The sequence below is a fragment of the Siniperca chuatsi genome, linkage group LG16, assembly GCF_020085105.1.
Source record: "Siniperca chuatsi isolate FFG_IHB_CAS linkage group LG16, ASM2008510v1, whole genome shotgun sequence".
Taxonomy (NCBI): Eukaryota; Metazoa; Chordata; class Actinopteri; order Centrarchiformes; family Sinipercidae; genus Siniperca; species Siniperca chuatsi.
In genome coordinates this window covers 19,304,887-19,317,165 of record NC_058057.1, presented here as the reverse complement: position 1 = coordinate 19,317,165, position 12,279 = coordinate 19,304,887, and the positions used below count along the sequence as shown (strand labels likewise).

The 12,279-nt window shown below is 40.2% G+C and overlaps 1 protein-coding gene across 2 annotated transcripts; it reads left to right on the top strand.

Moving 5' to 3' along the window:
• Positions 1 to 1,360: 1,360 nt before the first annotated feature.
• Positions 1,361 to 8,523, top strand: hsp90ab1 (heat shock protein 90, alpha (cytosolic), class B member 1). 2 transcript variants are annotated; one of them, XM_044169675.1, is made up of 12 exons: positions 1,361 to 1,517; positions 2,664 to 2,807; positions 2,976 to 3,182; positions 3,865 to 4,024; positions 4,413 to 4,546; positions 4,635 to 4,940; positions 5,034 to 5,199; positions 5,369 to 5,559; positions 6,313 to 6,460; positions 6,605 to 6,873; positions 7,556 to 7,889; positions 7,974 to 8,523. In XM_044169675.1, the coding sequence occupies exons 2-12, from the start codon at positions 2,664 to 2,666 to the stop codon at positions 8,090 to 8,092; spliced, it is 2,178 nt and encodes a 725-aa protein (XP_044025610.1). In that variant the 5' UTR covers positions 1,361 to 1,517; the 3' UTR covers positions 8,093 to 8,523. The 2 variants fall into 2 exon arrangements, with proteins under 2 accessions (XP_044025610.1, XP_044025611.1); XM_044169676.1 differs by lacking the exon at positions 7,974 to 8,523 and adding an exon at positions 7,026 to 7,055 and having other exon boundaries at positions 7,556 to 7,634.
• The last annotated feature ends 3,756 nt before the right edge of the window (positions 8,524 to 12,279 follow it).

The following is a 12,279-nucleotide window of genomic DNA, read 5'->3' as shown; positions in this document are numbered from 1 at the left end:
TTGATAATTGTATAAGAGTTCCTCCAAAAAGTGTTGCAATTTCAAGCTTTTGGTTTTACTTTAAAACTTTAGAACCTTAAAACCATCATTAGGAGCAGATAGAGGCGTCAGGAACAGGTATTAGGTTTGCCCGCTCATTGCTCAGTTGCATCAATTACCTATTAATTAATTAATTAATTGATGTAACTGAGCAATCAGCACAGTGCCTCTGTCCTTTTTTGAGTAACTCGACTTTTTTACGCTTTAAATATTAGCGGATCACCTGCGATAACAATTTTATCTCCATACCTTGATTTGTGGACATTTTATAACTCAAACAACTTTGCCAGCTTTTCAGAATTATATAATACAAATAGAGTCCCAATACACAAGTGACCTACTGTGTGTGGGTCCCGGAGCCTTCAGTTACATCTTTTACCTTTTAAAATGCGAATTTTACCAGTTGTATTACCCTTGCTGGGCGCTATAATCCTAATATATCTGTAAGACATGTTTGTTTAATGTAGGAATAATAGCATCATCAGTCCACGAAGCGCTATAATGCATTTATATTATGTATGTTAATATGCTAGAGAATGTTTCAGTGGTTGGTTGCCATGGTGTTTTTGTTGTTCTAGCTCTCTGTGACAGCAGCTGTGCCGCGAGGGCTGCATCTGACACGCCGTGACGTCACTTTAGGCGGGTTTTTCATGGAAAGTGCTAGAAGAAACGAAGCACACCCTCCTGGTTTTAAATATTCCTCCATCAGATTAAAAAGATCCCCACTCTTTGCTTTAAAATAGACGATGTAACTGTGATTTTGATTGAAAAGATTTCTTAGGTTGATGCACATATTTATGCCTCGATAGTATATGGCGGCTTTGCGGAGCCTTGTCCGTCACCAAAGATTTGGTCTTTGAGTATCTATCTCCATCTATCCAGTACTGTCATTTTGGCATAAACTGCCAAAAGGTGGCAGCAATGGTGTGCTGGTCACAGGGATTGACTGTTAGTTATATTGCGGTATTTTCCAAGGTACAAGGGTACCTTTACCACCAGGTGCTTTTGGGTGGCCTGTTCTGAAGAGCGTCAGCAAATTACACATTAATACTTGATTTATTATTATCATTTCCAACGGCTGCACATCACCATACGCTAAAACATTTTTACCAACATATAACACATCATATTGCTATCCATTGAAGTCTTTCAAGCTTATACAATAGCACTACATTAATAATCATGTTTATTCACTATCATTTCTAGCATTTAAACACTTTATTTGAGTTTAAGTCAGCATATTGTAACAGCCGTTGTTTTCTTAAATAAAATTAGTATTTTACTGACAGTTTTACCCACAGACTAGTTGTAATGGTAGATGGTGCACCGCGGATGGATACGGCCGCACACTGAAACGACTGTGTATAAAGATTCCGGTCTATTAAAAGGAAGTCCCTTTCCATTTCCCTGCGTCAGAGAGCAGAAGGGACAATATATTGGTTGCATTTTATTCAAGATAAGTCAACGGAATAAACAAGGTATGTATAAGAGTATGTTACGGACATATGGAACACGTTATCCTCCTTTTTAATATCTGAGTTTTGCTAACCCATCACTGAGCTATAGTTGGATATATCCACGATGAGAGCTCATGAGTCACGACGATAACCTTAGCATCGTAACTGTCTTGTGGGCTACAGCTAGCATATTAATGTTGCCAGTTCGCATAGCTGTTACATAACGTTTAATCCTTACACAGTGAGATTTTCGTGAACTGACGGATAATTTGCGATGCTGAACGGTGTAAATGCGGCATTGTGCCGCACTATTAGGCCAGGCCAGGCCAGGCTTGGGTTGCACCAAGGCAGGTGCGGTGAAGCTGACAACGCTGACTCGGTTTATTTAACGAACCCAGCCGTATTAAGAATACACACTCGACCCGATCACGGAGCAGGACACTTCCAAACCAAATCCCTTTTGCCTCAAAACATTTAACCTTAAGTAAGCCTAAGGTTAGAGTAGAACTTGATTTCAGTTGTTGTTAACGTTAGTCAGTTAAAGGTGATTTAACTGTTGCGTAATTAATATAAAATAACTGAATTGGTTGAGGACGTGCACGTGCCTTCTGATTTAAGCAGTAACGTTACGCTATCCCAAAGGACAAGTCACTGTTTTGGCTTTTTCTTCGGTTTACGGGATAAGGCTGCTTTATCGTTAAGTCAGGTTAATCGTCGTCGTCCGCCAGTGGCTTTTAACATTACGCTTACTATTGTTTAACCACAAGTGAACGTATAGTGTCGCGTCTCTTAACGGTATCATTATTTTCGTCTGTAGCCGTTCCTTAGCACGTGTTTGCGGAGTCCATTGTCTATCCGTCGACGCCATGTTGTTTAACGGCTACTTCCGCCGACTTTGGTAACATGATGGCAGCTGTCCAAATCTATGAAACTGACTAGTGAACATTATCAAATTATGATGCCGTTTTATGTCTAACGAAACCGAAAGAATTAACGATTTGAAGTGGAATAAATCTCACACTAACACATGATCATTTTAGCCTTTCGAGATCTATGGTAGTCTTCTGTTGAGTCATTGTATTTATTATGGCCTCGTGATAATTATTTACACATGTTTGCCATTTGTACCATTTTTAAACTGAAACATTGTGACTGACTTTTGTGCAGATGCCTGAAGAAATGCACCAAGAGGAGGAGGCTGAGACCTTTGCCTTCCAGGCAGAGATCGCTCAGTTGATGTCCCTTATTATCAACACCTTCTATTCCAACAAAGAGATCTTCCTTAGGGAGTTGATCTCCAACGCCTCTGATGTAAGTCTACAGGAACTTGCCATTGATTTTTATTTTTTTTCCCATGCTACACAATCATTTAGCTTTTTAATTATTTAGTGCTTATATTGTGATTAATGCTTCAAATTAGAGTTTAGGACCTCGCATGTTTTCATAATGGTTAACTATTGTCTCAATGTGTGTTTACAGGCTTTGGACAAAATTCGCTATGAAAGCCTGACTGAGCCCACCAAGATGGACAGTGGGAAGGATCTGAAAATTGACATCATCCCCAACAAAGCTGACCGCACCCTGACCCTCATCGACACTGGAATTGGCATGACCAAAGCCGACCTCATTAACAACCTGGGTACCATCGCCAAGTCTGGCACCAAGGCCTTCATGGAGGCCCTGCAGGTACTACAGTGGAATGCCATCTAGATCACAGCATGAGGAAAATGAATGCAAATAGCACATAAGACAAGAACACTTAACATTGGGTATCGGCCAATACTAGTCAGATCAAATACCTTTTTTTTATGTTTCACAAGTTATTTGATCCTGATTCAAAACTTAAGTTGATGTCCTTAAATTATTGATAGAAAAAGTTTATCTGGAAGAATGTGCAATTGTACACTGGCTTGCAGAAAGTACACAAACCCGACAATATTAAAGTTTAATTTTGGCCTGCCATCACCTTAAGTTTGTGCACTGCTTTTGAGAGAGGGTGGACAAATAACATATTTGTCAACAATGGAGCTTAGCAAATTTTGCCAACCCGGGTCCATCACTGGTGCATCAAATAATTAACAGTCACACTCTTGTTTACACTGAAATGCTGCACTGTAGAGGCTGGCTGTTGTAAAGGAGAGTGTCACTGGCGGGCTGAGGTGGACAAAAAACAACTTTTAGTTAAGGGATCAGATTTATTTTTAGCTGATACCAATCCATTAAAATATGCCTGGATCGGGCCCAATACTTACAATCAACTCTGGACAACTCTAGATAATGGAATTGTATTCGCAGTTATCAAACATTGTGATCAAGGCTATTTTGACTGCTATATCCTGAAGTTAAAAAAAAAAATTGTTCCCTCTAGGCTGGAGCTGACATTTCCATGATTGGTCAGTTTGGTGTGGGTTTCTACTCTGCCTACCTTGTTGCCGAGAGGGTGGTTGTCATCACCAAACACAATGATGATGAGCAGTACGCTTGGGAGTCCTCTGCCGGAGGTTCCTTCACAGTCAAGGTCGATAACGGTACGTGTCCTGGCAACGTTACAGAATCCAAGCAGTTGAGATGGCAACATTTGACACACGTTACTTGCACAAACTATAATTGACTATGCAGTTTGCATAGGCTTATGACATGCTAGTGCCATAACCGCACCTTGTTTGCATCATTCAGCTAGTTGCTGCTCTGTTTTTGAGACCTACACATACAAGACTTATTAAGAAGTTCAGTATCATGGAATGGTGTAACTTTATTTGCTGTTAACCTAGTTCCTTGGATTAACTTTTGGCATTCATTAATAACAGCATAAAAAGGGCTATTTGAAACTTAAGTTACTACCTAGTAGAGACTCATACCTAACATTACATTTTCTTTGGACCAAGTGTGCTCATGGCTGTACAATCGTGTTGACAGGCGAGCCCATTGGCCGTGGAACAAAGATCATCCTGCACCTGAAGGAGGACCAGACAGAGTACATTGAGGAGAAGAGAGTCAAGGAAATTGTCAAGAAGCACTCCCAGTTCATCGGCTACCCCATCACCCTGTTTGTAAGTTTTTGAATTTAACCTTTTTTTTAGTTCTTGCTAGTTAAAACTGTTTGCATGTCAGAAGTTAAACTGTCATTTCAATTTGCAGGTGGAGAAGGAGCGTGACAAGGAGATCAGCGACGACGAGGCAGAGGAGGAAAAGGCAGAGAAGGAGGAGAAAGAGGAAGGTGAGGACAAGCCAAAGATCGAGGACGTGGGCTCAGATGATGAGGAGGACTCAAAAGACAAGGATAAGAAGAAGACAAAGAAAATCAAGGAGAAGTACATTGACCAGGAGGAGCTGAACAAGACCAAGCCCATCTGGACCAGAAACCCTGACGACATCACAAACGAGGAGTATGGCGAATTCTACAAGAGTCTGACGAACGACTGGGAGGATCACCTGGCTGTCAAGGTGAACAGTGCGATGCAAAAGCAGCTGTTGTATGTTTATGTCTCAACCAGCACTGTCTTTTTAAAATAAAAGTGAATTCTTTCCCCTTCACAGCACTTCTCAGTGGAGGGCCAGCTCGAGTTCCGGGCCCTGCTCTTTATTCCCCGCCGTGCACCTTTTGACCTCTTTGAGAACAAGAAAAAGAAGAATAACATTAAGCTGTACGTCAGGAGGGTCTTCATCATGGACAACTGTGAAGAGCTCATCCCAGAGTACCTGAGTAAGTTAACTTAGCTTTTTTCCATTTTAAGAAGATCTATAGTGTGCTGCTCTACATCACAGCACTGACTATTCTTCACCTACACAAAGCTGTTGTGATAGATGAACACACAACATGGCTTATTGGAACCCATCAGAGCATTTCATTAATTCTTTGTTTCCATCTCCAGACTTCGTCCGTGGTGTGGTGGACTCCGAGGACCTGCCCCTCAACATCTCCAGAGAAATGCTGCAGCAGAGCAAGATCCTGAAGGTCATTCGCAAGAACATCGTAAAGAAGTGTCTGGAGCTCTTTGCTGAGCTGGCTGAGGACAAAGAGAACTACAAGAAGTTCTATGAAGGGTTCTCCAAGAACATCAAGGTATTTAAAAATAAACATGTGCAGTGCTGCATAGACAAAATGTTTTTGCTAAAATGAAAGTTCCTCTTTCATAATGCACTCATGTCGTCAGCGCATCTCCATGGATTCATCAAGTTTACTTTTTTTTCCTTTTTACTCTAGTGGTTGCTGTACCCTCTCGCTTTCTAAGGCAGTGTAGTTGTAGCTTTATTGGCCAGATATTTTAAAATGCACTACATAGCTGAGGAATGGTTGTAGTCTTTGTATATTCTCAAGAATTTACATAATCGTGCAACTCTTAATAAGTCACTTTCTAGTATTGCTACATGATTAGTAACTCATTAACTGATTGTGTGACCAGGTGTTTGAATAACCTGTTAATATTCAGCATTTTGTTCCATACGACACACTCCAATCAGTTTTTTTTTTTTTTTTTTTTTTAAGTCCTGACAGATATCACAAAGCAGATTTTACTTGAACAGGCACCCCTTGGAGTTATCTGGCTTTACTGAACCTAACCTTGGTTATCCTGGATAAACTGTATCGGAAAGATGGCTTATCTTTGGTTTACCCATCCCACTAAGAGTGTATTCACATGAAGAAATGGAGCTTGTAATTACAAGACAATCGCATGTAACGTGAACCGTCTGAGTATTTTAGATTATCCAGCAAGATTTTGGCAACGACTCATTAATCTTGCTTTGTGATCTAGGCTACTGGTTTATGGGATTGTTTTAACTGTGCTCATAATCAGTTTGTTATACTATTTTGTAGCTGGGCATCCATGAGGACTCTCAAAACCGCAAGAAGCTGTCTGAGCTGCTGCGCTACCACAGCTCCCAGTCTGGAGATGAAACTACCTCCCTCACAGAGTACCTGACCCGCATGAAGGAAAACCAGAAGTCCATCTACTACATCACTGGTGAGTTTATACAATTTTTTTTATTTTTAGAAAATAATTAAACTGTATGCATAAACATAACTAAAATGTTAGATTTAATACCATTAGGTGATAAAAGTAAACTGTCAAGATAACGCTGATCATCACTTACTTTCTTGACTTTAGGTGAGAGCAAGGATCAGGTGGCTAACTCCGCCTTCGTCGAGCGCGTCCGCAAGCGTGGCTTCGAGGTCCTGTACATGACAGAGCCCATTGACGAGTACTGTGTCCAGCAGTTGAAGGAGTTTGATGGCAAGAGCCTGGTCTCTGTCACTAAAGAGGGCCTGGAGCTGCCAGAGGATGAGGAGGAGAAGAAAAAGATGGAGGAGGATAAGGCTAAGTTCGAGAGCCTCTGCAAGCTCATGAAAGAGATCCTTGACAAGAAAGTGGAGAAGGTCAGTGATCCAAATGAGCCAAGATTCATGTTGACCTTAATTTCCCTTCATACTGTAGGATTTAGGTCCTTTTTTTTTTTTAATTTAATTTTTTTTTTTTTTATTTATTATAAATTCACAACTACAGTTGACAGTGTTTTGTTTGGTAACAGGTGTCCTAACTGGTCCTCACTTGTATTCTGGTGAGTTTTATACAGCTGCAAGGAGTCTTCTGTGTGCCCTGAATGAGTTTTTATATATATTTTTTGATTGAGAAATGTGTTGTGACTAGTGATGTGTTCCAAGTGATTGTGGAAATGTAAAGAACCTTTTTGAAAAATGTAACTTCTGAGCGTGATCTAACAGATGCCTGTTTCATTTTTGTCCATTTGGTTTAACAGAATGTAAAACTAAAATTTGACATGAGCTGAAGTTTAACAAATTGGTCTAAATATTTTACTGGACAGACTGTGTGCTTATATAATTAGCTTACATAGACTAGACATTTTAAGATGTGGTTGAATTGGCAAACAGTTGCCTTGGACATGCTGGTGTTGCGCATTATTTCTAACAAGACTGTGCTGCATGCTTTATTAACTTGAATTCACCCCTCTTGAAGTTTTTTTTTTTTTTTTTTTTTTTTTTTTTTTTTTAAATTGTTCAAACACTATGCATGTTCCTCCTATTTGGCTATCTCTACCAGGTGACAGTGTCCAACAGACTGGTGTCGTCACCCTGCTGCATTGTGACAAGCACTTACGGCTGGACGGCCAACATGGAGAGAATCATGAAGGCCCAGGCACTCAGGGACAACTCCACCATGGGCTACATGATGGCCAAGAAGCACCTGGAGATCAACCCTGACCACCCCATCGTGGAGACTCTCAGGCAGAAGGCAGATTCTGACAAGAACGACAAGGCTGTGAAGGACCTCGTCATCCTGCTGTTCGAAACTGCCCTGCTGTCCTCAGGCTTCTCCCTGGACGACCCACAGACTCACTCCAACCGCATCTACAGAATGATCAAACTCGGACTGGGTGAGGACACACTGCAGATCAATATTTAGTGGTTTGTACGTTCCTGTTGTGTTCTCTAAGAAATAACAATCTTTGTATCTCTAGGTATCGACGATGACGATGTTCCCATAGAGGAGGCCACTTCTACAGCCGTCCCAGATGAGATTCCTCCCCTAGAAGGCGACGGTGACGATGATGCTTCACGCATGGAAGAAGTTGATTAAACAAACACCCCCCTCCCAGATTTCTAACACTTTAGCCTCACTTTTCAATTGTTCATCCTTAAAACTGCAGTAACTGCAAAACAAATAGTCATTCATGTTGTGTGGTGGCCCAGTGTTGCTCTTGTGTCTAGAGCATTACTCTGCAAGACCTTTTTAAGAAAAGCAGTTTTGGTTTTTGCGTTCATGGTGACAGCACATATGTTTTAAAGAGTACCCTGTTGCACTGAGTTTTAAATGTTGGAGTTGTAAACGTGTGAACATGGGAATGGTACATTCCATTATCAGATCAAGTCTGGAGAGTTTGGGGACGTTCTGCTCATGTGCAACACTGCACGCTGCATGGAGAGGGGACTGTATGATTCCTTTGCCTGAGTCCAGGCTTGTCTGTATTCCAAGTCTTGTTTTGCAAAAAATTAAAGATGTAATACTGATGTGTTGTCTTTTTGTTGTCTTTATGCCTTTTATACCAGGGAGATACTTATTGTATATTTTACCTCCTATCCTCATCTAAATGCACTTTTTTTTTTCTTTGTGTGAGATTTTAAAAAGGGGGAGCAGTTACTTATATTGGACTACAATCAACATTTGGTATGTGTTTGACTTGAAACTTGTATGGGTTTTTTTGGACTTTTTAGAAAGAAAAAATTACCCCATATGACCACTAGGTGGGGACATGCTCCGTAAGTTAGACGTGGTCAAAGTTTCATTAAGGGCAGGTCTTCACAGAAACTTTCCATGTACAGCTACATCAGTAGGCTCAAACTGTTAAAGTCCATACAACAATAAATCTAAGCAGTTTTGAATAAGTAATGTGTTCACGCTAGAAAAGCGATTAACAAGCATATTAAAACAACTACAGACTACTATACATTTATAGTACAATACCCTGTACTACTATTATGGGATTAGGACAAAAAGTGTAGAAAACTGATATGGCCTATAACATTTGTATGTGTATAAAATATAAATGTCCGTTGCAACACCCCCACTCGCATCTGCTTAAAAACTTTGTTTTTGTGTTTAGATAGATGCAGTCCTGTAACACTAAAGCTGCTTAAGTGAAATAGAAGTCAAGTCACTTATATATCTCCAAATCACAAATTTGAGGATACATAAAAGTGACTTTACAGTCTACAGCGCACAACACTCTATCCTTAGACCTATGGTTCATGTGAGGGAAAAACCTCTTGAAAATATCCCTTTTAATGGGGCATAAGCTTTAGGATTATACCAGTTATCAGTACACAAAGGTTGGGTGAGTTTTCCTATGGAAGCCCAGTACTAATTTTAAATATGTTGACCTCTCATTAGGCCCTGCAATGGGTATCAGGCTGTGCTGTAATAAGTCTATTGAGGTGACACAATTCCCTAACCCTGACCTAATGTACCTTACATTTTCTTCGAATCCTACTCTTACCCAAACAAAGCCATGCCTTGTACTGCATTGTGTCTGCATAGGCTAAACTCCATTGAGGGGCCCCACTGGCTTGATAGGTAGTTTAACCTGAATTTAGATTAAATTGCAGTATGTTTGAAACTAGAAATTTGGTGTCATGCATATGTTATCCAAATATCACACATCTTATCAGTTACCGGGAAATGTAGAGCTGCTCGTTCATTCACAAATGTGTTATCAGGGATTTTTAACTTCCACAAAATGCAAAACAGTGTTACTAGCAACATGTGACTAAAGCAACAAGTCACACAGTAGAGTAGATAACAAAGCGTTAAGGAAGGGAAAAATGTTCAAGAATCCTTCCTGCTAACTTGTCAGTCAACATGGCATCACAGATGCACGTGGACAGAATTACATTGTAAAATACATCGATAAACTGAAATACGTGAGTTTCTTGAAAGTGTGAGGCATCATCAGCTGAACTCTTTGGGGGAAATGTAAAGTATGTAGTTTTCCTGGAAGTCATGTGTTTTGTACAAGTTTGAGGGGGTGGCAGCAGTTTTTTTGCTTTTGTCAGTAAAACAGTGAAGCGTGGGTGTCTGTCCCTCCTGAAAACACACTCAATCACACACTATCTCTAGTCAAAGTGATAGTGGGGAACTTCAGCTGTGTCATTCAGAAACACAATGTCGGGGGGTGCCGGCATACCTTTGGTCACATAGCATTTAAGTTTAATTAGTGCCAACGCTATAAAAACTGTGTCCAGAATTTGTTGTATCCTAAATTTAAGTTTTAAAAAAGAAAACACATACTTACCTTAAACACTCACAAGCTTGTGCCTTTTAAGAAGGATCCATCTTGGTAGTTATGTAGCAGTGTGGTTAGACACAGGATGCTGATGTCTGGTACCAAGAGGTTACACAGTTTAAGTGTCTGAATATTGATGGGGTACCTCCATCTAAAACCAAATTAATTTAAGCGTAACAGACTGTTATCCTGTAGTCATTCAATTGATTGTTGTGCAATAACTTTTTTCATATTTGGACTTTTGAAAATATTGAAATTGTTATCTACAGCAAATTTTAAAAAGTTGGGGGTAACTGAAGAGACTCATTTTCCATTTTTCTGAGTTTGGTCAAAGTTAGAGAAGATGGATGTCTTTTTTTTAGAATACTGGTAGACATACATGAAATAACTTGATTTGTGACTTAAAAGAGCTGCCTGAGTCGGTCTCTGTCTGGGTGCAGCTGGTGGAAATTTCCTGATTAAGTTCATCAAGACTCAGTGCAGGTTTCCCTCATAAAGTTGAAAGGTGCTTCTGGTCTGACTTGCCCTTGTTTCAACAAAAGACTTCCTGTGGAAACAATTGACTCTCTTGTGTAAATCTGCTCTCAACCCACAAATGCTGATGCATTAATTTGGGGGGGGGTTCCTGGTGGTGTGTAACATTTGCTTGCAGTGTCACAGTTCTTGTGACCTTTGTATCCTGTCATCTCCGCTCTGCATGCTTCCAGTGCAGAAATGGCAAGAAGTCGGCTTAAAATGTGTTGACTGGAAGACTGCGTGTCCTACTTAAAAAGAGTTCTTGTTCAGTCACACAGACATGTTCCTTTGGCTGTGTGAATGCTGGGTTTAGATTCAGATGATTCTGGGCTGACTTGACAACATTTGTGTATATGCTTGTGTGTCTCTGTATATTTCATGGTGACTTCAGTGAAAAGATAACTTACCATGTTGGTGCCTCAGCGATGATAACAGACCACCACTGAGAAGTGCGGTTTTTGTATCACTGAAGACCAAAATCTCAAGATAACATGAGATAAGAAGGTGTAGTTTGGCATTACAATATGCTGCAACCCCATAATTCTCCAGGCCTGTTTGCAAAGTGGTGTAAGTAAGTTTCCATGACATTTACAATTCAAGATGCCAGAAAAACATTACTACTCATGATCTGAAACAATTATTATTATTTTTTTTTAAATATACACATCAGGCATAGTGTTACTTCTCATATTTGACAGCACTTGGTAAATACGAGAGACAGGAACAGGATTAACACCCACACTGAGTAGGAAGGAAGCAAGATCTGCAAATAAAAGGCCTACACAAGAGAAATAAAACCTTCTATCACTAAGTATAAAATGCAGTAACCCACAAAAACGATAACCTTTATGACTAGGTGTAAGAGAGAGAGTAAGAGAGTGGAGAGTCACACATGGTCTGTCACACTGTTTGTGTTCCACATGTACAGTAAAAGGAGTGCGTGGTGGTGGCCTAAAGGTTAGAAAGGCTGCCTTGTAGTCTCAATGCTGCCTTGTAGTCTCAATGCTGCTTGTTCAGATCCCAAAAAGCAATTTAAAGGAAAAGTTAAGCATTTGGGGAAATATACTTATTTGGTTTCTTGCCGATGATTATATGAGAAGATTGATACCTCTCATATTTTTGCGGTAAATATGAAGCTACAGGAAGCAGCTGGTTAACTTAGCTTATCATCAAAGACTGGAAACTGGGGGAAACAGCTAGCCTGGCTGTGTCCAAACGTAACATAATCCACCTACAAGCATGTACCAGCACCCATGTTTGTTTAAACAACGAATTGCATTTTACAGAGGGTTAGCCTATGTGCCGAACTATTTCTTGGTCAGGACCGGCTACCCAGGAGAAGAAGTATACTGGTCTTGGCCAAGACGTAGTCTGGTACATAACCCCCTTAAAATGCATTTTTTGATTGGATTTTGTTAACTTAAGACAGAACCAGGCTAGCTGTTCCCCCTGTTTCCAGTGTTTGTGC

What these genes read in the sequence shown, in the direction of transcription:
- hsp90ab1 (XM_044169675.1), top strand. Translation starts at nt 2,664, where the DNA reads ATGCCTGAAGAAATGCACCAAGAGGAGGAGGCTGAGACCTTTGCCTTC. An exon ending in CCTTCATGGAGGCCCTGCAG is followed by an intron (nt 3,183 to 3,864) that starts GTACTACAGTGG and finishes TGTTCCCTCTAG; the next exon opens with GCTGGAGCTGACATTTCCAT. An exon ending in AATGATCAAACTCGGACTGG is followed by an intron (nt 7,890 to 7,973) that starts GTGAGGACACAC and finishes TTGTATCTCTAG; the next exon opens with GTATCGACGATGACGATGTT.